At 52.1% G+C, this 23689-nt stretch overlaps 7 protein-coding genes and 1 non-coding gene across 8 annotated transcripts; 3 read left to right on the plus strand and 5 right to left on the minus strand.

The window, feature by feature from the left end:
* Nucleotides 1-1255: 1255 nt before the first annotated feature.
* VC83_08942 (uncharacterized protein) lies at nt 1256-1912 on the plus strand (the record flags this gene model as incomplete). Its single annotated transcript, XM_024472483.1, has 1 exon — nt 1256-1912. One exon carries the CDS (start codon nt 1256-1258, stop codon nt 1910-1912), a length of 657 nt encoding a protein of 218 aa, XP_024320005.1.
* Nucleotides 1913-3655: 1743 nt separating this feature from the next.
* Nucleotides 3656-6255, minus strand: VC83_08943 (uncharacterized protein; the record flags this gene model as incomplete). The annotated part of the gene is made up of 3 exons (XM_024472484.1): nt 6049-6255; nt 5309-5871; nt 3656-5249 (listed from the first exon to the last, which is right to left on the minus strand). Exons 2-3 carry the CDS (start codon nt 5647-5649, stop codon nt 3656-3658), a joined length of 1935 nt encoding a protein of 644 aa, XP_024320006.1. The 5' UTR covers nt 5650-5871; nt 6049-6255.
* Nucleotides 6256-6336: 81 nt separating this feature from the next.
* On the minus strand, nt 6337-10769 carry VC83_08944 (uncharacterized protein). Its single transcript, XM_024472485.1, has 2 exons — nt 9383-10769; nt 6337-9319 (listed from the first exon to the last, which is right to left on the minus strand). The coding sequence occupies exons 1-2, from the start codon at nt 10483-10485 to the stop codon at nt 6850-6852; spliced, it is 3573 nt and encodes a 1190-aa protein (XP_024320008.1). The 5' UTR covers nt 10486-10769; the 3' UTR covers nt 6337-6849.
* Nucleotides 10770-11642: 873 nt separating this feature from the next.
* VC83_08945 (uncharacterized protein) lies at nt 11643-13621 on the minus strand. The gene is made up of 3 exons (XM_024472486.1): nt 13152-13621; nt 12265-13095; nt 11643-12210 (listed from the first exon to the last, which is right to left on the minus strand). The coding sequence occupies exons 1-3, from the start codon at nt 13178-13180 to the stop codon at nt 12021-12023; spliced, it is 1050 nt and encodes a 349-aa protein (XP_024320001.1). The 5' UTR covers nt 13181-13621; the 3' UTR covers nt 11643-12020.
* Nucleotides 13622-15092: 1471 nt separating this feature from the next.
* On the plus strand, nt 15093-16356 carry VC83_08946 (uncharacterized protein; the record flags this gene model as incomplete). Its single annotated transcript, XM_024472487.1, has 3 exons — nt 15093-15402; nt 15451-15883; nt 15933-16356. 3 exons carry the CDS (start codon nt 15093-15095, stop codon nt 16354-16356), a joined length of 1167 nt encoding a protein of 388 aa, XP_024320002.1.
* Nucleotides 16357-16841: 485 nt separating this feature from the next.
* On the minus strand, nt 16842-16950 carry VC83_08947 (the record flags this gene model as incomplete). The annotated part of the gene is made up of 1 exon: nt 16842-16950. It is a non-coding gene; the product is annotated as a tRNA-Ala (tRNA).
* Nucleotides 16951-17253: 303 nt separating this feature from the next.
* VC83_08948 (uncharacterized protein) lies at nt 17254-22040 on the plus strand (the record flags this gene model as incomplete). Its single annotated transcript, XM_024472488.1, has 2 exons — nt 17254-17622; nt 17679-22040. 2 exons carry the CDS (start codon nt 17254-17256, stop codon nt 21489-21491), a joined length of 4182 nt encoding a protein of 1393 aa, XP_024319999.1. The 3' UTR covers nt 21492-22040.
* On the minus strand, nt 21469-23493 carry COX6 (cytochrome c oxidase subunit VI; the record flags this gene model as incomplete). Its single annotated transcript, XM_024472489.1, has 5 exons — nt 21469-21721; nt 21791-22865; nt 22943-23060; nt 23128-23173; nt 23309-23493. The coding sequence occupies 4 exons, from the start codon at nt 23491-23493 to the stop codon at nt 22744-22746; spliced, it is 471 nt and encodes a 156-aa protein (XP_024320000.1). The 3' UTR covers nt 21469-21721; nt 21791-22743.
* Between the last annotated feature and the right edge of the window lie 196 nt (nt 23494-23689).

Raw genomic sequence — 23689 nt, forward strand, 5'->3', positions numbered from 1 at the left:
ATATGGAATTTAGTGTTTAGTTATCTCAGATGTGTTTCCTACAGTCAATATATGGCCCGGCCCAACCGTGACTTATTCTCCCTCCTGGGCCCCTTTGGTGAGTGCGATCTTGCGATCGTAGATCTATGGAGGTCGTCGGTGCCATCCTCTGCAATGAGTAAGTAGTAGAACCCATCTTTCAAAAAGTTCATGAGCGGGCACAACTCACGGTTGGGTCGGAACATAGATATAATGGACAAGTGCCTGGGCTGTTTTGTGACCAGCCTATGACTAAATCTCTGTTTTCCAAGTATCTAGAGCCCGAAAGCAGTTTGCAATCCTCGAGGAACTGGTTGCCGGGTTTGTGGGGATTTTGCGGGGATGTGGAGAAGCAGAGTTCATGCCGCAACATGTGCCGGTGCGAGTTGCTAGCCACGTCGTCTCTAGCTTTCTCCACGCCAATGCCCCAACCCGCCAGGGCTTATTAGATTTCTCCAGTAAACTGAATATCTCGGACCTCATGTCATGCATGCCTCCGCTGGCCAGGTGTTGTTGCTATGTCCGGAAAATAGTACGGGACATTTTTTCACAGAAAGGTCCTCGTGCCGCTTCTTTGAAGTTCACAATGCCAAGGACTCCCTTCGAGAAGCTCTTAAAGTTATAGCTCGTCAATGCATAAAAGGCTCATATTTATTCGAACCTGGCGTTAATAATGCACTGCAACTTCTTGCACTTTGCATCGTTCATTTTCCCAAATGGTTTCCATTAACTCTATCACTGGTATTATTGTGCTTGCCACTATTACCTGGGCTCAAAATTTCGCAACAACACATCCACACAATGCCCAACTCAAAGTAGACCCCAGACCAAAGGAGGTGCCTACCAAAGCTTCATTCTCCGTCATGGTGCGATCACAACGACCGAATGGGTACCACTTGATATCTATTTAGCGAAACTTTCTCTCGTCAACACCACGAGTGGGAGGGAGTGGCCAAATACAGGAATCTTCGATGGCCTACTTCGATTTTAGTGACACAGTCGACGTGGAAGTTACATACAGCCCATCAGCTGTACGTTCAGCGGATATACGCCCCTACTCATACGGAATTATCCCTAAAGTGAGAGGCAATACCTTGAAATTTAGCCTCGCCCAATCCCGAAATCTCGTAATCAAGTCAACGACGAGATCTTCGACTGTTTACAGTTGTTCGCTGGCAGTGTCGAGACCAATGTTCCTGCAGCCAACGATACGGATGTCATTTATTTTGGTCCAGGCATGCACAGTGTCTCAGGGGGTATGCTCCAAGTGCCTAGCGGGGAAAAGGTCTACATAGCTGGTGGTGGTGTTCTCACCTCCCGCGTGAACTTTTCGAATGTCCATGATGCAACTCTCCGCGGTCGAGGCATACTCTACAATACTCCTGGCGGCGCCATCACAGTTGCCTACTCAGAAAGAATACTTGTCTCAGAGGTCACGGTGCTGAACCCCAACGGCTACGCCGTGACAGCAGGCGAGGCAAATCAACTCACAATTGAGAACTTCCGCGCTTTCAGCTCAAAAGGAAACGGCGGCGGCATTGATCTCTTCTCTTGCTCCGACACCTTGATTGACAACATCTTCATGCGGAACTCAGACGACTGCGTCGCTATATACAATCATCGCTGGGACTACTACGGCAACTCCTCAAATATCACTTTGCAGAATTCATCGCTCTGGGCTGATGTCGCGCATCCAATCAACATTGGCACGCATGGGAACACCGATTCCCCTGAGACTATGGATGGGATAGTCATCAAGAACATCGATACCCTCGACCACCGTGAACCGCAGATGCTACATCAAGGTTGTATAGCCATCAATCCTGGCGACAGCAATCTTGTCCAAAATGTTCTTATCGAGGATGTCCGGGTAGAAGATTTCCCCGAGGGCTAATTGATCAACATGCAAGTTATGTTTGCACTGCATCACGACATCTGGCGTATTGCGGCTAGAAGTCTCACGCTTCAGTAGCGTCTGTGTATCTAATAGAAAGAGATTCCACAATAGCTTTGTGGCTTGCATGAATGTGAGACCTACATGAGCGGTTATCAGCGGTTACGCTGGAGGTTGGCTGGTTATATCACAGTCATGAATGAGTATTACGCCTAATGAGGAAAGATCGTCTTAATTTTACACTAACTTACATTGAAAGATGTTCCACCATCAAATCGCCAGCCTTCTCGCCGAGACCAAGCATACATCAAGTCCTATCCGTCCGACGAAGCTATTCCACCATCACTAACACTAAACGAAGCCTAGAACCACGGGGGCATCCCCAACAACCCCACCCATCCCTCAAATGCCAGGAAGCAAAGATGATCGCACCTTCTTGCGATACTTCTGCCAGTCCTCGCCATACCACATCCACAAGTTAGCATTTGCTGCGGCAAGCCATCGCCAGGACTCGACTCAACTTACCCGATCCTCACAATAACGGTCCAGCACCGGAATGCCCTTACTCTTAAACGAGTTATGTTTAACTAAATACAATACTTCGCCCAGGAGAGGGATACGGAATATGACCCTTAGCTTTGTCATCTAAGTCGGCATCACTTCGCCCTGATGCCATCCGCCTTGACGGCGAGTTATGCGCTCCAGACCCTAGAAATTTAACCTATGAGGGCATATGAGTCACGGATTGGAAAAGGCCCATGCGAATATGTGGTGCTAGTGGGTGCAGGATGATGAAGCCAAGAACGTTGAATTTGGATTTGGGTAGCGGAAATGGAAGATAGCTCGAGCTGCCGGCTTGGGTGTGCGGAGGATACGAGGGGAAGTAAGGTGAGAGTGGAAGGAATTTGATGTTTGTATCGGTCCAGGGTGGGGTTGACAGGCAAGGTAGTGGATGGCTGGAAGTTCACTCTCGCCAGAAGTTCACTCTCGCTATATTAGACCCCATACGCATGCGCAGGAGTTCGTTGACGATCTAGACTAGCCTCCTATTACCCACACGAGGAACCCCTCAAGTCACTGCCACAACGCGCCCTCTTCGAATATTCCCCTGGAACCGGCTTGGGACGGAAGGCGCTCTTGGTAGTGCTTTAATGACCTGGGGTCGACGTTTATACGGCCGCCCATCCCCGTTTGATGCAACATACCAAATCTTGGAGGTAGTGCAGTGAAGATGGGTTTGACCCTGCACCACATAAACTGCGTGGCGTTCTGCATGGTGGCGGCAATGAGGTTGGGGCTATCGGTACGGCGATCCTGTGCAGACCCAAAACCCCCTGTTATTATATAATGCCAATCCGTCGATTTTTGAAGGGTATAGTGAGGAGAAAAGAATTGATGGAGTGACGTTTGAGAATTTGGTGATTAATGGAAGGTTATTGCGGATGCCATGCAGAAACCTACTTGCGTCGGATTTTGTGCGTATGTATGCAAACGACCATACAAAGTATTTATTTCGACGGAGTAGCAAGCAATGATGGACTTACACCTGCCATATAATTTCTGCATTCCATCTTCATTTAATCTCCATTTCAAGTATTAAATAGCCCAAAATCAAAACATAAAACAAACCATGTATGGGTATCCCATCACGCAGCAGAGCCCGTCTGCCCCCCCCCAAACAAACCCAAACAAACCCAAACACCCCCAAACACCCCCAACCTCCCTCCCCCACCACCCCTTTACCTACCGCCAAATATCAAAATGACTCTCCCTCTTATTCCCCCTCCCCATAACCGGCCACTCCCCCCCCGCATCACTCACACTCCCCCCACTCGTCACACTCCCCCCCACACTCCCCCTCCTCATCGCCCCCCCCGGCTCATCCACCGGCACTGCCAAAAAGCCTCCAAACCCATTCCCCACCACCACGCTCCTCCTCACCCCCCCGGCGCCCCAGCTGCCGCTCATCCTCCCCCCCGCTGCTTCGAGACCGTACGCGCTAACGGGACGAAGGGCCGTCATGGAACCTCGTCGCCCTGGTTGCCGCGCTGGCTCGACGCGAGCGAAATTCCACTCTAGCTCGTCGAGGGATTTGGTGTAGACTTCCAGTTCGCGGGATAGGCCGACTGGGTTCCGTGGCTGTGGCCGCGGTCGCGCCTGTGGATTCGGAGGCGGCGGGGAACCGGACGACGCGCCCATGGGGGAGAGCGTGCGGTTGAAGCTCCCTACCGGCGCGGTGGGGGGTGATCCGTATACCGACGACGCGGTGGAGAGGGGGCGATTGTTATTGAGAAACGGGTTCGGTGGGCTCTCGGCCGCGAACTGCGGGCGCGGAGGCGCGAATTCAATCAGTGATTCTGGGAACGCCGAGTCCCGCACGTAGAGCTTGTGGAGGCTTGGCATCCCGGCAGCGAGGAGCGAAGTGGTGAGGTAGGAGTAATACGCCGCGGTGCCAGCGGTGTAGGAAGCCCCCGGCGTGGCGGTGATTTCGTAGTGCATAGTGCGTAGGGAGCGGGATTGGAGCGGGGGAACGGGAACGTGCGTGTGTGGGAAAGGGGTGGAGACGAGCTCGGTGATGGCGAAGTGGTGCAGGGATGGGGCTCCGGAGAGGATCAGGTGGATGTCTGAGGGGTGGATGGCGGTGGTGGATAGGGAGAGGTTGGTGAGGACGTGTGCGGTGGCGGGGTCGGCGAGGAGGGCTTGCATGGCGCAGATTGTGACGGCGGGGGTGTTTTCGAGGTGGAGGGTTGAGAGGTGGGGGAAGGGAGGGAATTGATGGTTGGGTTTGAAGATTTCGTCGCTGAAGAAGGGCATGTCTTTTACGTGGAGGGTGTGCAGTTTTCGCAGTGCTCCGAGCGCGAAGCGTACTGTTGTCGGATCGGTGGCTAGACCTGATAGTTCTAGCACTTCGAGGTTATGCCACAGGTAACCCCCAGCCACGTCTTCGAGCGCCTTCTCCGCCCCGTGCGAGTACGACATCTTCCGTAGATCGAGACAGCGCTGCTCCACCTCCTGCCTCAGCGTCGCGCACGTCTGATCCCCTGTGAAGAAGCCATCCGGGAAATCTGCGTATCGTAGGTTTGGCGCAACGGCCACGATGCGCGCGAGGTCCCCCTTGCATGTCTCCCGCGCCATATACGGCGTCTTGACCAGCAGCACCAGACTTCCTAGACCCAGAGTGTCGTCACGCAGTGTTCGGCACAGCAGACGCACGCGCATGCGCGCAGTGTCTTCGGACTCGGCATTCCGATTTAAAAACGAGCGGCGCTTTCGTCGCTCTGCGAGTATCTCCTCGCGCTCGCAGTAGTGCACCGCGTCGATGCGAATACTCTGGTATCTATTTCCGTCAGCATCTCCCTTCAATCTCTCCACCTTCCTCCTGGCGGGGAAACCCACAGTACCGGCACAGCCGTCTTCCTCCACCGTCTACACACCCTCACGCAGTAACTCAAATCGCGCAAATCGCACAACATACACGCATCCTCCTCCGCGCTGCGCTCACAGCTCTCATAACTCATATCCTGCGCATGCGGACACACAAAGCTGAAGATGCGCGTGAGCACCGGCACAGGCAGCTTCACCGTCCAGTCCACCTGCCGCCCCGCATACCCGCTCAGCGTGTACCGTGGGTTGGAAGGCGAGGGCGCGTACCGCTCTGCATTGGCAGCGGCAGCCGACGCGGCGGCGGCGGCGGATTTGTCTTTGCGCTTCACGCCGAGCGACTTGAGGAAGCCCATTGTTGGGAGTGTGTGTGTTGGCTGCTTGGCTGCGTGCGAGGCGGGTGGGTACGCCGGATCTGGGGCGTTGGGGATGGTGGGCGGGCGCGGTGGCCGCTGGGTGGTGAGGATGATGCGCGCGCTGGGGGATGTTGCCACGCACGGTGTCTGTGTGATGACGATTGTGTGAATTGGACTGTTTTTTTTTCGCAGATTGAAGCGCGCGCGGGTGAGGAATGGACACTGCAGTTGGTGAAGGATCAAGAAGTCAGAGTGAGATTGAGATTGAGAGGGTGATGGTGAGAAGTGAGGGGGGCTTTGAGGGTGCACGAGGGGTTGGGCTGGTGTTGAGTCGTGGAGACAAGCAGACAAGCACAACTGAACAAGCCGTCTAGGAGCGGGAGAGCTAGGGCAACGAACACACGTAATGGAGGTTTGAGGAGTGCATAATGGGATAGTTTAAGGAAGGCATGAATTGGAGATGAGGATATTTGTATATTTACAGAGAGTAAGTGGTTTCTGGAGGAGTAAGAAAGAGGTGGTACAGTACAATCACGGCACAGTCACAGGCGGTCATGGGAATACAATCACTGAAAACAAAACAAAATAAAAATAAAAATAAAAATAAAAATAAAAATAAAAATAAAAATAAAAATAAAAATAAAAATAAAAATAAAAATAAAAATAAAAATAAAAATAAAAATAAAAATAAAAATAAAAATAAAAATAAAACACCACAACAATAAATGAAGGCGGCTATGCATTAAGCATCACAATTCCTTGGAAGCAATACCCGCGGCACAGGGTGAGAATAGGGCAGCGATGAGAAATAAAAGTGACGAAAAACCTCGGCGACGACGGCTGACGCCGACCTCCACAAAAGAAGCTTCTGTCGCACTCATCTGACTCAATCAAAGAATAGATGATGCCATTGGCAATAGCAACACTTCATTACTACCCTAACATCCTCCCATATCTCCACCCATATCGCTCTCCCTAAAAAAACGCCCACCCCTCGGTCAAAATGCTATGCCAACTGCGCCCAGCCAATGCCCCGTATCCCCCGTGTAGACAAAAAAAACGCCATGGCTATGTTCATCGATATCAAAAACCACCCCCGCCCTCCCCCTTGCCCGTCCTATTCCTCATCAACCAGGTTGGCCACTGGGTGCCTTCTTCCTTCTTCCTTCTTCCTCCCTTCTCCCTCGGAGTTTGCCCATCCTATTCCTCATCATCAACCACCACCGGGTCCTTCTTCCTCCCCTTCTCCCTCGGGCTACCAAACACCCCCCCAGCGCCCGACTTTTTCTTCTGCACCCCCACCATATCTTTCTGCCTCTTCAGAGCCGCCTCGCCTGCCCTCATCCTAGGCGTCTCCGTCAGGTCTTCAACCACTTTGCCTTTATCCACACCCCGCCCACCACCTTGCTTAGCATCATCGCCCTGCGAGTCCGGAATCTCATCCTTGTGTTTAGGCGCAGCCTTGCGTCCCAGAATACTCGGCGACATATTAATTCGGAGAGAGTCCTCACTCGACTCCGACGGGATGTCAATGTGATTCCGAGGCGAAGAGCGCTTCTGCTGCTGTGGCTGCCGCGGCGGCGGCGTCGACGGCGGTACCTCAACAGACACCTCACCCGCGTCCTTCCGTTGACGATTCCGATCTTTGGAGGGGAATTTAGGCTGCATTCCTTTGGTTTTCACGTTGAAAAACTTGCTCTTTGTGGAGCTTGTCTTGGGACTTGATGCCTCGTCCCTGGTCGCGCTGCAGGGGGTTCCGGGCAGCTCTTCGATCGGAGGGGCAGTGATGGGAGGTGAGGGTTCGGTGGCTTTCTCGTCTTTTTCTGTGTCGGCTTCGTAGCCAGCAAGGATGTCGATGAAGGAATCTACTGTTGCAGCCTCATCAGACGTTGGTGGGGACTCCTTATTAGGCTGTTCCTCTTCGACTACCACCTCCTCAGACGGCTTTGGCACCACCTTAGTCACGATCGCAGAGGCAAGTTCCTCGACCGCTTTGGCCTCCAGTTTCGGCGGCGCAGGTGGTTTCGGCGACATCGAAGCCGAAGAAACGCTTTTAGACTCGCCAGCCGGCTGCTCCTTTGCCTTCCCAGCTTTCTTGGCAGCTATCTTGGCGATCTTAGCTGCGTGTTCCGTTGCTGTCTGCTCACTTCGCAACTTAAAGATGAGCTGTCTCATTGCATTCCGCATGTCCGGCGCGTTCATCTTCGGAAAACTACTCGCCATATCCGTCCTCCCTTGCATGATGCTATGGATAGTCTCATCCGGGTGATCGAGGAAGCCCTCAACATACCCTAGTAGAAACAGCCCGCAGTCACAGAAGTTGTCCTGCTGTGGAATATTCTTGGCTGTCATACCGATGCTGGGCTGCGCGAGGGTGATCTCGACACCGAGCTTCTCCTTCGCCTCGGCGATGAGGAAGTCGCGGAGGTTCGAGCAGGTGGGAGAGTGCGACACTCCGAACGAATCCAGTGTTATGATGCGCGGCTCTTCGGTGTTGTATTTGCGAACGGGTGGGATGGATTTCCTCTTCCCTTTTCGGCCCTTAGATGCGCTTGATGTCGCTTTCTGGGGACGATCCGTGTCGTCGTCCGCTGTCGATATATGGCTTGGCGTGCCTGGATTTATGCGTTCGACATCGATGTGGTTCGCTCCCTTGGGCTGCTCTGGACTGACCCTATCATCGATTGAAAGTCTGCTGACCTTGCGTGCCATCTCAGGAGGCACAGATCCCTCCTTGTGTTCGGAGGTAAGCTGAGCGGGGCTTGTAGTATTACCCGCGTCACCCAAATCCACGACCTCTTTCTCATGGACCTGCTCGTCCCCCTTTGATATTTTCTCTTCTGGAGATAGGAGTAGTTTTCGCAGATTGCAAATGATTGCAACGTACCAATGATTGTTCTCATTGACTGGCACAACAACATAATCGTAGCCAAATATGTTAACCTTTGAAGTCCACCTCTTGACAGCGTCGTAATCGATGTTCTTGCGGCCCTTACCCTGTATAAGTCGCGGGTAGAAAAACGTATTCATGAAAAAGACCCGCTTGAAGACATCCGGCCGCTCTTTCTCAGTCTTCTCTTGGAGATACCGCAGGTAGAAAGTAATGAGGTTATCGTTCAAATACTCGCCCTCGTCGAGCCGCTCTATGTCGCGCTTATCGACTTGGGCTTTGTTCATGCCTCCAAGTGGGAATATGAGTGGCTCATCGCCGCCAGCCCAGTATGTTTGCCAATCCCGATGTATATTGGTATAGCGTACTGGGGAAGGTGAACTTATACGGATTTCCCTATTTTGGCCTCTGGTTGAACGAGTTGTTGGGCGATTGTCGCTATCGTTTCCATTTCGCCCAAACTGACGCGATTGGGTCTCGTCTCCTAATTCTCTACTTCGTTCTATGCTTCGTTTAGTTTCGATAGAGTTACCGTCAGGTTTAGAAGTTTCATTGTCGGAATATCCGTTTTGCAACCTCTCGTGCAGTTTTTTACTTCTCGGCGGTTCTTCAGAGCTGTCAAAATTTCCCGGCCTCTTCCCATCGCCAGTGAGGCCCGCATCACTTGCCTGGTGCCGTTGATTCCTCCTCTGCTTCAGCAGATTCAAATCATCTGCTTTGCGGCGCTGAAATACCTCATAAGATTTCCCGGTATTAAGAAAAGTCCGCTCTAGTTTGTCACTATTTGAGTAAAAGTCAGTAAGGATGACGCCCCTTGAGAAATACGGAGATTGAGTAACTGACCCGCTCTCCTCGAAAGCCGATGCCTGGCTCTTACTCTGGAGGAACGTCACGAAATCGTAAAATACTTCGTTATCAACCTCCAGAAGAAGTTTTGGCAGGCTTCCTGTCATGGTATTACGTTCAGTAACCCACAGCGCTGCTTTGAAGTTTTCGGGGCTATAAGTTATTTTTGTAACAGCGGTCGGATCGAAGGTATAGCTTAGATGTTGTCGTTTCTCTGTGAGATTCAAATCCCCCAACATCACGTCCATTCGCGACTCCATCGGGTTGTATTGTAAATACCATGGCTCCTCTCCTTTAACGGGAGTAATTATTTCTGGTGCAGATCTCATATACGTCACGAGAAACCTTGGGCGCTCTCCTGAACTTGGCTTTCCAGCCCTGCCGAGTGTTTTCCGCTGGTTCTGCCGCGGGAGACTTGACCGAATATCTCCGGCTCTACTCATACTGCCAGATGTTGGGCTTCCCGAGAACTGGCTCATGACAGTCCTGGTAGTTGTCTTCTTCAAGTCTGCCCCTGATTTGCCCATGGATAGCTCATCATCGGAGATGCTCTCGACACTATTCCGAGGGCCCCCATCATGAATCCTTAGGTTTCGGACACGAGTTTGCCTAGAATCTTTTTCCCTATCCAGGATGATCGGGGCTTCCCTCTTTGAAACTGAAATGTTCGACTTCGTGGAGGGTTCAATAAAATGTCCAGACCTTGGTTCGGCCAACCGCCTTTGCTCGGAGTTCCTTATATACCTTTCCTTTTCTGCCCTTGAAGGAAAAAGTTTTGCAGTCCCTCTATATGGCTCCGGTGGCTTAGCAAATTCAAGCTCTGAGTATTGAATTTCATCGCCGTCCATAATCGTCGCTTCAGGAGAAGACTGGGTCGAAGAACGTTGACCGTCCGGGCGTCGCCGCCGTCGGCTGCCACTCACCGTGTCCTCGACCCCCCTAAATTCGTCGACAGCAAACCCCCGCCCCGGATGTTTCCTTTCCAGCGGAGGGATACCACTCGCGATTGTCTTTGTTGGGCGAGAGCTCGCCGTTGTGTTCCTTGTTCGCTCGTATAATATGTCGTCAGCGCTTTCGTCGGGGCTCCCAGACACATCCATGATCTTCCGCCTCTTGGCTGCCTGTTCAATGTCGCGGTCGACTGATGGTGGGCGGGGGCGATCTGGAAACAAATTAAATGCCTTCGGGGAGCTTCGCTGTTGTGGTCTGTCTGGCCCGCTTCCGACAGTCTTGTTGCCGTTCCTGTACGTAGAGAACGGCCTGCCCGGTCCGCCTGGTTTAACCTAGGTCTGTTAGAAGCCAGTTGCCATGGCCTGAAAAGAACTTACCATATCTCGCGCTGGCCGTGGAACTATAACGGGAACTGAGTGTTCATCCGGAACTCTGTCAAGGGTCTGATTAGAGGGGTTCTGTTAGAGGAATGGAATACAATATACCCAAAATCGGGTTCAGCTGCACTGGGCGTATTAATGGCATTAAATCTGAGAATTATTAGAAGCTGTATAGTCCAACAGGAAGAGCAGTTGCTCATACAAACTAAAGGGTGCCCGGGTTTTGGGGAATGTTGCTAGATCCCCATTCATGTAACGTCCAGATTGTTTGATCTTTTCTGACGGCTCCCCCACGTCGGCGTCTGCGTTCGGCGGTAGCACTTGCCTTTCGGACAATACCAAGTCAACCTCACTGCAGCTGTCGCTCTCCTTCATTGACTGCCCCGAGCCAATCTTTACGCGCTTCTCAGTCACAGTTGCATCGTCACCGTTCTGCCACCACAAAGTATTAGCGCTCATTCGTTATCAGTGCGGGAGTTGCCGAGATCTCCAAAAAGTATCAGCCTTGTCTTGGGCGTGCATCTATTGACCAGCTCAAGCCTCACCACATCGCAGTTTCTCTTGTTCGGAGGCGAGGATAGTATCTGGACGGCATTGATAGTAGGACCGATGGATGACATGGTCGATGAGCTGCATAGTAGATTTCGGTGGCTTCGTTTTGGACCAGGACTTCTGCTGGACATCACGTCCATTGCTCATTGCTGAGGACCGCTGTTGCATGTGAAGTGTATTGATGAGGTTCATGAAAGACTCTGAAGAGTAGAATAGAGGAAAATAGAATGCTCGTGAACTTTGGGTGGTCAGTGGTGAGTGGTTGGGGACGAAAACCCTCATGCCAAAGAACATGCGAGACTTGCTCCTCCGTGACGGATACAAGGCTACGATAGAACCATGTGCCCGACAATTGAAGACCAGCAGATCAGTTTCATGAATTGCATTGCAAGCTACCTAACTGACCACGACCGCAAGAGCAGCCTCTGTCTGAGCGTGCCAGAGACCGTGACGTGGTCGACTATTACACGCTGATACCTACTCAGTGTCATATCTGTAATCCAAACGCTGTCAAGACCAGCAGCGGCGGCACCTTCGTGCCGTCATCGAGATCTTTGATACATAATACAGTCCCATTACCAAAAAATTCAAAAGCTTGGGTCGAAGTGCAAGAACTGAAGCTCCAACCCCGCCTTGCTCTGATCCAAAACCCCCCGCCTATCCTCGCTTTCCATAGATGCAGTGCAGTATTGTACAAACAAGATTACTCAAGCCTTTATCATCATGTCCCGGTATTGATACTCTTGCATAAATCATGAGGCTTGCTTTCGCTCCGCCCTCTCATCGTCCTTCGCGCCGTTTCGCCTATCGGACGAGTGCTGGTTGTTGCTCTTATCCTTTCGGGCGTCATCGATCGCAGTCCGCTGGGCGATGCTGGAGTCGTGCGACTTCCACTCCACCTTCGTCTCTGGAGGGAAGGCAAGGACACGCTTCATAGTCTCCCTGCAAGTTGTTAGAGTGGGGCCACAACAAAGAGTCGAGAGTGCGACAACATACCTGACTTTGAGGACGCGGCCGCCGTCATTACGAGTCCAGATACTGAGAATATCTTCGCCATTTCTGACGCTCAAGACGGCTCCGCACACTTCCTCACTGGCTTCACCAAACTGGTCGCCAATGATGGCAAATAGTAAATCCTCCCAGTATCGATCCGCCACACCCTTCTTCAGTCGCACAATCCACTTCCCACCCTTCTTGTTCTCTTCATCCTCCCACACCGGCCTGATGCCGTTCTTGAATATGTGGTAGTCGGAGACCAGTGGCAAAGTAGAGGGGCGCTTGAGGTGTTTGTAAATCGCGAAAAAGTCTTCGACAGTGTCGAACGCTGCCATGGCATGCAGAGTTTTCTCATACTCCAGGTAGCCATTCGATTTTTGAACCGGTGGGCGAAACCAAAACACCCAGCCATGCTTCAGAGTATGCGCCGAAGCTTGGGGGTGTTTCGCCTCGGTCAGCGATGCACTAGAGGCGTTCTGACCTGATCGCGTGAGGCCAGGTTCTGCCGGCCCCTTCTCACCAGAAGGCGTCGGTGTCCCGCTCACGGCATTTCCAAAATCTAAAGCGCTGCCTGGTGTTTTTGGCGTCTTTGCGGATGCGCCAAAGGAGGCAAATGCGCCAGAGCCTAAACCGAAGGCGCTGGATGCGCCCGCAGTTGGCGGCGAAACGGCAGGCGATGCCAGCGGGACGGCGTTGAAGGGATTCGACTTCCCATGAGACGAGGTATCTCCGCCAAACCTCTTCCCCGGAGTGTAGTTGCGGGTTGGGTGATCGTTGTGGCTCGCTGTGGTGGCGGGAGGGGCTGCTGGTGTTGAAAGAGAAAGCTTGCTACTGTTTGACGCACATTAGCGGCTGTAACCACGACTCACCACGACAGAGAGGCTCACTTGGTCCGGCGAGTCCATAAATTATCCATTAGTACCGATGGGGGACGGCTGGGGGACAAATTGGTGGTATATCGAGCTTTGGGTTCTGGGATCCAAAGGCGTCACAGAGAGTCGAAAGGGCTGGATAGGAAGATGGGGCGATGTTCCAATGTTGCACCTTTGTTGCAAGTCGATTTGAGAGTGTCGTAGGGGGGTTTGCAGTGAAAGGAATAGCTGTAGTCGGTATGTGGTATTTGAAGATTCGATGTGCGGTATCAATATTCGTATAATCGTGTGAGTTGTGTTTGTGAAAGCATTTATTTGATATGCCTCTTTCGTCTCTTAACTTAGCATGGCGTAGTGCCAGTTTGGTTCGAGAAATGGCAAGCGCCGTATCGCTTGCAGGACTCCGGGACTCCACTAAACTGTGTTCCGCCAAGACTTTGCTAGAAAACGGAACTTTTGTTCGTCGCTTCTCTTTTTCCTTTGTTTTCTTTAACAAAACAAGACCACCAACGTTAAAAACCATTCAAAGCTCGACATGTTTACTCTACTCAGCTGCGAGTTTTGTTCCGTGTGTCGAGAAGACCCTTAGAACCCATTTCTAAAACCATTGTCACGAGGGCCCCTTCGGGAGGCTCCATGATGCGATGATGACCTGAAACATGGGACACTCTTTTCTTTATATACAGGCTTTGTTGAGCTGTTGAGTTGCTGCAAAGTTGGAAGCAGACAGGACGGAGGCTGCTTGTCTTCTGGGGATGGAGGCCCGATATTGGTGGTACGTCTGTGTCTTCGCCAACCGTGTTTCTCCCAGTAGCCATATTGCTATAGCTTCATATGATGAAAGATATACCTCTGGTAAACCTACACACAGCTCAGCCGCTCTTGCTTGCTCACCATGTGATGTGCTTGTCGATTCTGGTTGAGCATGAGGTCAACGGCATTGTCTGATTGATCCCCATGGCCACGACGCTACGTTCTATGTACATATATATCTGAGCAGCGAGAGGCTGACAATGTGAGTTGTCATGTAGGGCAATAGCATATGGACCACGACACCGCTTTGACGTCCTACGCACGGAGTATGCTCCCATCTCGATGCTCCTGACCCGTTTACGAGGTAACAAAACGTGCTTACAACGCGGTCTCTACATGGACTCGCCATACATGCAAGGTCTCTGGTTGAAATAGCTCCAAGAAGCTCACCGTTCCCATGACATGGCACCCACAATTGGGGGTCAGCTTTGGACATTTTCGGGGCTGAGCATTAAGCCGGTTCCTTGGCCCTAGCGAAAGGGTTGCAGCGAGCGACTTTTATCATTTCTCTCTCCCAATACCAAAGACCTGGTGCCAAATACTACAAGATTTCTGATGCTCTGCCTTGTCTGTGTGCGGTCGTGAACTTGACCTCCCTGACAAAGAAATGACAGAACGGACAACTTCATTTCGGTACGTCGACACGATACCCGTGGGCGCCTGGCCAAGACCACGTTCGCTTCACCCTTGCCAAATGCCAACACTAAAGAGGGGAAACATCGTATCAAGGATCAAGGTCGCGCATGGAGAACGCCTTGAGGCACACAAAATAGCTGCCAAATGAGGCTCTAGCTCGCTCACAATGTAAGACCGGAGGTATGATGTGCCGATTTTCTGGCATTTATCAATCTGATAGCGTTTATCGTACACAACTTTACTATGCTATCTAAAGTCAGACCGGACCCATCAAGGTGGCTATCCCAGCCACGCCAATGATACCTTTGGCCAAGAACTATGAGGTTCACTAAACTGGTGAGGAGAAATGAGCTCGCATCCATATCTAGACCGAGGTTTCCGCGGGGAACTGAAATCGGTTCAAGTTGAAATATATGCATCTGAGGCCATATATGGACTGTCATTGCAACGCCTTTTCAAGGGCTGAGCTTCGATTTCCTCTCACTTTTGCTTCAATTGAAGCTCAAGATGCGTAGTTTACGCCTGATAGGCGCAGCAGCCTTGCTGATCTTGCAAGTCGCAAGATGCAACAGCGATACAAGACCCGCCAATGTCGTTGCTCAAGACCATGGCCGTGGTATTGCCAGCTCCGCAGGCATCGCCGCCCGCGACAATGCCCTTGAGCCAGGAAAGGCAGTTATGAAGGAGAGCAATAGGTTTAACCAGTCAACCATCAGCGCAGTCGCTCTCGGCGGACGTGCTCTTATCGCCGAGTGGCTAAACCCAGTTGCCCTCGAAAGGCGCGCGTGTACGGGTACCTACAAGGCTTCATGCGGGGGTAAGTCAGGTCGCCTCTCATGAGGCTACAAATCTAACGACTTCGCAGATGGGTACTGCTGTCCTACAACTGACCGCTGTTGCTCAAACAATGCTTACTGCAAGAAATCCGCAGGCGACGACTGTTGCTCTGATGGGACTTGCCCCTATCCCTATGTCTGTGGCGACACCTGTGAGTGCAAGTCGGCCGGTGGTGTCTGCTGTCCCGATGGCACAAACTGCAAGGCGGGCGATAAGTGCTGCGGCGACAGCTGCACAGACGCAGCCAATATCTGTTGCTCTGACGGGACGGCGTGCAGCCCGGGGAACATATGCGTCGCGAATAAGAAGTACGGCTGGGACGAATGCTGCACGAATTCCGCCTGCACGGCATATGTGAAATCCGGCGTGACGATCACCAGGACGTCGGATACGCCAACGAGCGCGACAGCTGCCCCGAGGACGACGGATGTTTACCAATACTTTTACACGACTCTCTACTTGTGAGCCCTCCCCATCCTCTTCTTGTCCCAGGCCTCTAACAGTTCTCAGCTCGTACTACTACTACTTCTACACTTACAGGTACGATATCGAGGTAACAACCCTCACCTCCACCTACACAACAACGACAACGACCCTCTCCGTCTACGCAGCCAACTCCCGCACCGCCGCCAGCCAACTCAGCAGCATGAGCAGCTCCGTCGAGGAGAACGATTTCACCACCCCAGAACGGGCGACCACGGCGCTGAACTCCAGCCCCGCTCGGACCACCAGTGGTGCGTCAGCGACCGATTTCCAGGACGACGGCACCAACCAGAATGGCAGGCCTGTTGTGCCGGGGATTGGGGTGGGAGGTCCGGGTTTGGGCATGGGCGTCCTCCCTGGTGCTGGGACGCAGGTGGGGATTGTGCTGGCGTGGGCGGTGGCGTGGGCGCTTGGGGCGGCGGTGGTTGCGTGGGGGATGGTGTGGTTGTGAGGGTAGATTCGTGGTGGGATGGATTTAATGATATTGGTTTATCCTGCTACTGTATTGTAGTAAATTATGTTGCATGATTAGTTAGCGGCGAGGCTGTCCTATTTTACTACGATTTCACTCCGATGTGTACTCCAAGCTCGTTTTATTTGCCAACACCCTCCTGGTTCCTTTCTAGCTCACTTTTCCACAATCTCTATCTGCACCACCACCACTACCACAGCCAGACAACATCAACAAGAAGTAGAAGGATCTGTTCTTGGTAGATTCAAGATATCATCGAAGGCTTCAGCCTCATCGTGATAGGTTTCTTATCTGAGGTATGTCACTTTTATTTAAAGGAACAAACATCAAGGTTCCAATATCGCTTCACTCTGAGATCGAATATTATATATAACTTACACATCAAGAGAGAGGTAGAAGTAAAAAAAAAAAAAAAAAAAAAGGCGACGTAAATTAAGCGATTAACTCGCAAAAAGTAATTCTTAGTGGACATTATGGGAATTGAACCCATGACCTTCCCCAATTTAGAATCAGATGAATTGTTACATCCACGTGATCTGCGAAGGGGAAATCATACCCCTAGACCAAACGCCCGTTTGAATTGAAAGGTATAGTTTAACCATTGTCATATACGAAACACACCAACCATACTACACCAAGAACGCATATTCTGCCAGAACTGCCCACACCGCCTAGCGTCAATACATCCATGTCAATACATCTCCATCATGTCCCATGGTCCTGGCGGGCATCAGGTCTTTTCTCTCGCCACAACGCCATCTTACGAATTAATTACGCCCTCGAAACTACTCCAAAAGCTATGCCACAGCTTCCGTAAAGCAGCGATGGTACAAACGACACCGAGAAATATAGTACCGACGGACACCTTGAGGTGCCATGGACGGGCACGCCGACGCGACTGAGCAGGTCGCAATCGCCAAGCTCGAGCCCACCCTTCCAAACCTACAATCCTGCTACTTTAAAGCAGTAGTAACGCTCATATGGCCCTACAGCTCCTCGAATAAGACGCTTTCCGTGCTTTTGGCCGAACCGGACTTTCGTTTGCGACGCAGCAGAGGCCAGGTTAAGGTCCAGTTTGCGGGATCGTGCGCGAAGCATGTTTTTGATGCGGGGATAGGGAGTGGGGATGAGTTGGTCGTCTCGTTGAATGGGGCTGAATGGATGCCTGAGAGTGCGAGCGCTGCGCAAACGCCTGGTAGGGGCATTGAGTGGGAGCTGAAGTTTGCAGAGCGGTTGGTGCTTCAGGTAAGATGGATGCTGCCACCAAGCATAACCCCGTACTAATCGCGGCGACTTCTCAGATTCGGAAGTGCGAAACCGGAAATATTGCCCTGCTTGATCTCGACAACCCTCCACAAGAGCCCGAACCCGACCGCATTGCTGAGATCGAGACGCCACTCGAAAACCCGTCACCCCCACCAGGAAGCCCAATTCCAACAGCACGCCATGACCAGCTACGTGCGGAAGAGACTGATGAGTGGTCATCACCGGCATTCATAAAGCGCGCTCGGCTATCATATGGGTCCTTTATTGGGAATGATTTTGAGGCATTCATAGAAGATGATGGCTCCATCCCAGGAAAAGGCAGAAAACGGTCGAGGTTTGGGCGAAAGTCAGGAGATTGGAGATATATCAGCCGTTCTCCAAGTCCACAAGAGGAGGTCGAGGTCGAAGAGCCAGCTGTGGAGGAACCGGTCCCCGAAAAGGTGAAGCCTACAATGACGGACGAAGGCTGCCAGACAGACGGCCTGGAATACAGTGAGGAGATGCAGGAGTTTTTTAGACAATCTCAAGCGGCTGGTAGGGAGGCAAGACCACCGGTACCTACAGCTCTACAAGATACACGGATGGAATTTGCAGAGGACCGAGGCAGACAACCGATTCCACCGTTTGACGCGTTCCCGGCTGGGCATGAGCAGCCAGCTTCACAAGCAATGGAGCCAAATGGAGCCACCGCACAATGGCCGGAGTCAATATTCCGGGATATGGGATTCTCGAACGGATCTGTGCCTGACATGAATCTGAGGCCTAGTGTCTCTTTCGGACAACCTAGGTCCCACAGCCCACAGGCTCCACCTACAGCATCCATGTTTGGAAACTATCAAGAAGACCAAAGGAACGGACTCTTCCAGGCGCCATATCCACCGGATCAGCCAATGAAGCTACACCACGGCCTTCCCCTCGAGACGGATGACCATTATGGCGAACATCCAAATGAAGTCCCTATAGAGGCTAGAGATTTTACGGTCTCGCAATTCGCCCAACCTGCCGCGTCTTTATATCCGGAACTGCCAGATGTTTCCATGGAAACACCTGCCCAACCGGCCTGGGAGTCCCTGACCCACGTCCCTGGGGAAGCTGCCTCCCCTACCTTCGAGATTCCCAATGCCGCGAGCAAAGAGGCATCTGCGCCACCATATAGCGAACCCAGCATACCGAAATACCGTTTAGATGAGCTCGGTCAGGTAGTCGCGATTAGCGAAGACGAAGAAGATGGAGAAGATGAAGAAGAAAGCGAAGAAGAGAGCGAGGAAGGCGATAGAGAACTAGACCGCCGTCAAATCGGCTCTGATGAAGAAATGGAAGGAGATGAATCTGGTGAGGAAATCGAAATAACGCCCAGGCAAGTTCCTGAGCAGTATTATCGCCAGCAACAGCTTCCCGACGAGCAAGGAGGTGGCGCCGCCGAGCTGAAATACAGTAATGAGGACGGCGAAAGCGAGCTCGACGACGAAGCTCATCCATCCGAAGAACAAGAGTTCTCAGATGATGATGAGGGTAGCGAGATGGATAGTGGTGATGAAGCTCTATATGCGGAGGAAGGCGAAGAATTCGAAGAAGGAGAGGACTTTGTTGAAGGGGAGGACTTTGATGAAGGAGAGGACTTTGATGAAGGAGAGGACTTTGATGAAGACGGCGAAGGGCGCTACGATGACGAGGAGATGAGCGAAGAGGATTTAGGCCCTGCTCATCAGCAACAGCAACAACCCGCAGCGAAGTCTGAGCCGGTCTTTATAGATCTTCTATCGTCGGATGACGAGGAAGAACAGCCTGAATCTGCGCCCAAACCCCCTCTTGTTCATAAAGACTCGTCTTTTGCGGATGTAGAGGACAATGTACAAGATAATGTAATGGAAGACGAAGAACTCGGTGAAGATGCAGAAGCAGACTTCGAGGAAGAATCTGAAGAAGAGGGAATGGCCATCGGGCGCCCAGGCGACGAAGAAAGCGAAGAATCTGATGAGTCCGAAGGCTCTGAGGGCCCTGGGTTAGAAGGAGAAGAACCAACCGGCGCTGCGGAAGTATGGCAACCTGGTACCCCGCCTGCCACAGAAATGCAGAACGAGGTAGAGATGCAACAAGTGCCAGCTGCCACTCTCCCTCCTAAACCTGACAACGCAAACTTGTCGATGGTGGAGGAGGTGGGCGGCTATGAAGACGAAGATGACACCATGGAAGGAGGTCTTGTCGAACAGCGCTTCATGGATGGTGCAAACGATGTACCTACAGAGTCGAGGACCGCAAAGGAGAAAACGCCTACCTCTCGCCCGGCTGAAGAAATGCAGATCGAGGCAGCCGAAGGAGAAGTTGCCGACAACAGGATTACACAGCCACAGCCAGTCGAGATGGAACTTGATCAGGAAGCTCAAGAACCTGAAGTCGCCAACGTTCGAGCAAGTCTGGATGAACAGCTTCAGGCTAAGCAGCTTGAGGATGAGCAACTCGAGGATGAGCATTTCCAGGAGGAACAACTCGAGGAGGAACAGCTTGAGGGGGGACTTAGACAAAAAGACAGGTCTCCAGCGGAGGTCAGGGAGGGTGCTGCACTTGCCGAAGTAACTTATCCTTCTTTGCCTCAGGACGAAAGCAGCGCTATCGAAACGCAAATGACTTCGCTTGGCGAGGGCCAAGAAGAAGATGTTGACGACGATATTGAACTAATAAAAGCCCAATTGATGACACCTGACGCTACTCAAGTATCCTCTATGACTCCACAAGATGCGCCATTCACGACCTCGACTGAAAAGCAACCGCAAAACGACGCCACAGCTGATAAAGTTGTTACAGATGAAGTCGTATACAACAGCGTCGAAGGCACTGAATCGATAAATGAGAAGCTCGTCAAGGTTACGAAACGAGCCACTAGATCAACGAAGGCGACAACGGATACTCTCCAACCTCCCGCTACACCAACGATGGATAAAAAGATGAGTCTCAGGTCAGCCACTTCTCCCGTAAGTACTCGAACAGGTCGATCCCCCCCGCTGGTGACAGGTGCGCCGAGCACACGGAAGGACCGTGATACTACATCACATCTTGCATCGAAGGCTCTCAGCCCCTCAGGAAAGTCCCAGCCATCACCACAGACTCCAAGACACAACCTTGGATCAAAACCATCAACATCACCTCCCGGCACCCGCATCACCCGATCTCAAGATCGTGCCGAGGCCTCAGCAACGCCTAAAATACCCGCCGCCACCTTACCAACCGCCACCAAAGACCACCTCATACCGCCCTCCAAACAACTGCCCACCACCCCTCAAAAACCCCCCACGCAGCCTCTCTCAGAAACCGCCCTCCGCGCCAGCCTCGCAAAAGCCCTCCGCACCAACCTCAGTGACTTCACACCTCTCAAAGTGCTTCGCCACAATCTTGGCAAACGCCTCGACGTCCTCGCCATCGCCACCACCGCCCCCCCTGAAGCCCAGCGCGCCAAACACGGCCCGCGCCACTACCACCTCCGCTTCAACGTTACCGACCCCTCCATCGCACCCACCGGCGTCGTAGAGATCCAAGTCTTCCGGCCCTACAAGGAGGCCCTCCCCGACGTCGAGGTTGGGGACGGCGTACTCCTGCGCAATTTCTCGGTCAAGGCGGAGAAGGATAAGGGATTCGCACTCCGCAGCGAGGATAGTAGCAGCTGGGCTGTGTTTAAGCGGAGCCGCGTCACGGAGTGTCGGGGCCCGCCCGTGGAGATTGGGGAGGGCGAGGAGGCGTATGTGGCGAGGTTGAAGGAGTGGTGGGGGAGTAGGGGGGAGGAGTTTATGGCGAGGTTGGGGAGGGTGGGGGAGAGTCCTGGGAGTGCGAAGGGGAAGATTAAGGGAAGGGCGTGAATGGTTGGATAGATGGTTGGATTGAGATGGAGATGATCTTGGTTGGGGTGTGGGAGTGATATCTGGATACGGAGAATTTAGCAATCGGCTTTGCTGTAGATCCAGACATAAAATTATACAGCCCTTGGGCATGATGAAGTATTGACTATCCCTAAAAAAAGCAAAAATTTACTTCGAGCTCAGCCCTGGCATTAACAACATGGCAATCTCTAAGCAACCCAGCATAATGAGTAAGATGCCGCCGTGCCGTCGTTACATACTGAAAGCAACATACCTTACATTAACTGCGCTCTCTACATACATAGCAGTGGACCAGTCGGCACCAATACATGGCTCAGTCAAAGAATATAATAATTACAGGAGACGAGTTTCGAGGCTCGTCTTTAGGTCTCTGCTTGAAGAGCGGACGAAGAGACTCGAGGCCTCTGTGTTAAAGACAACAGCAGAACTTTCTCCTCCACTACCGATGCTGTAGCTGCTATCACCGCATAGCTATTGCCCCGCAAATCTGCTGTCGCCGTAGAGATGTCATCGCCGCAGAGCTGTTGCTATCGAGTTGTTTCCTGTTACTGCTGCTACGTCGTTTAGACTTCACGAAAAACGTAGGTATGCGCAAGTCTGAAGAAATGGCAGGATTAATTCGTCCGCCTTAGCCCAATCTGCCATCTCTTCCTGAATCATTTTCCCGCGCATGTAGAGTATTTTTTGAGAACTTGAACTGAGCGTACCTCATGAATGGACGAATTGTCACATAGACCAGAGAGATCCGTTTCCGCTCTGGATAGGCTTGTAGATATCGCCATTCGCTCTCTCAACAGTCTATTCCCGACTGACAACTGGTACCCACCCTGTCCATAGCAGGTCCTGAGCGTATCGGGGAAAATAACAATCACTGTTGTTGCTCTGTCCGCTGCCCGTCAAATGAAGAGTCGTGTTTATAAGTCTTTCTATGCTGTAGCCACACGCCTTGGATCACAAAATGCACTCGATCACTCCTTGGACGCAAAAACAGAGAAGATTCACAAGAAAGGAGAGCCAAGACGAGAAGCGTATATATGGACACCCGTTTAATGCGTTCATAGTACAACCGCCAACTATACAGTTAAGAAAATCGCTCTAGTTCCAAATCTCCACCTCACCTACACCCCCCATCCTATACCCATCCTCTTCCCTCCCCGTAGTAATTCCAAGAAGCTCTATTACGACTGATCATTACCACTGCCCACTCCCTCGATTACACGGATTTTGTCATCTATTTGGACTCCTCTGGGAACAGGTCCTCCTTCAGCTCAACGCCGAGCTCCTCGCGAATCGGGCGCAGCTCCTCGAGGTACTGATCGTATTGGTTCTTGTTCTCGACCTTTGCCTTGATGCCTGCTTTTCATTAGCATGTGTGTCCACACACATTGGCTTTCCTGCCAACTTTTCGGCCTTCGGAAGTGATTTCTTACCTTCAAAGACACGGACAGCGGTAGGGTAGTCGTTGACGCGTCTTGCAGCCTTCAGGGCAGCAACGAGCACGGATGGCGATGGAACGAGATCGTATGCGAAGGCGTTGTTGAGGTTACGCTGCGTGGTACGATTAGCATACACCCCGCAACCCCTCTTCTAGTCCAACATAGCCAATTGAACATACCTGCAGCTCAAAGACATCCTGGACAGTATCGAACTCCTTCTCGTATCTAGGTGCACCGCGTATCAGCTCACAGCTCTCCCAATGACGTCCAAAAGCCCTCGGTTCGATTTCTTCTCGGCAACAACACCCAGCACCGCAAGAGGTCCACCAACAAGGCCAACCTCCAATTGGGTCTCCTTACCTGGCAGTGAACTCCTCGAAGCTCTCCTCGTGTCCGTGACCGTCAGCGTTGTCGGCCTTTAGCACTCGTGCGGTCGAGAAAGCCGGGGCGTAGCTGCGGAGGACGGGCGAAGGGCGCACGGCGCGGAAGCCAGCAGTGCGGCCAATGGCGCGCGGCAGGGCGCGCAGGACGGAGCTGGTGGACATCGTGTTGTATGATAGAGATAGGTTGTGCTGGGGATTTCAAGGAACTCGGTATGATGGAAGGGTAGATTTTTGGTGGATGGCTCCTCGGAACAGGGCGGGTCAAGATTTCATGATTGGCTCTAACTCGGACATTAGTCAGCAAATAAGAACGATGACCTGCACGTGATACGGACATGTATGCTGGCAACACGTGACT

Source organism: Pseudogymnoascus destructans, assembly GCF_001641265.1.
Source record: "Pseudogymnoascus destructans isolate 20631-21 unplaced genomic scaffold scaffold_31, whole genome shotgun sequence".
NCBI lineage: Eukaryota > Fungi > Ascomycota > Leotiomycetes > Thelebolales > Thelebolaceae > Pseudogymnoascus > Pseudogymnoascus destructans.

Excerpts from the sequence above, each read along its gene's own strand:
- VC83_08944 (XM_024472485.1), bottom strand. The coding sequence starts at position 10,485 with ATGGATGTGTCTGGGAGCCCCGACGAAAGCGCTGACGACATATTATAC. Across the intron at positions 9,320-9,382 it reads TCGGCTTTCGAGGAGAGCGG|TGACAAACTAGAGCGGACTT; the intron begins GTCAGTTACTCA and ends TTACTCAAATAG.
- VC83_08945 (XM_024472486.1), bottom strand. The coding sequence starts at position 13,180 with ATGGATAATTTATGGACTCGCCGGACCAA. Across the intron at positions 13,096-13,151 it reads TTATGGACTCGCCGGACCAA|TAGCAAGCTTTCTCTTTCAA; the intron begins GTGAGCCTCTCT and ends TGCGTCAAACAG. Across the intron at positions 12,211-12,264 it reads GGCCGCGTCCTCAAAGTCAG|GGAGACTATGAAGCGTGTCC; the intron begins GTATGTTGTCGC and ends AACAACTTGCAG.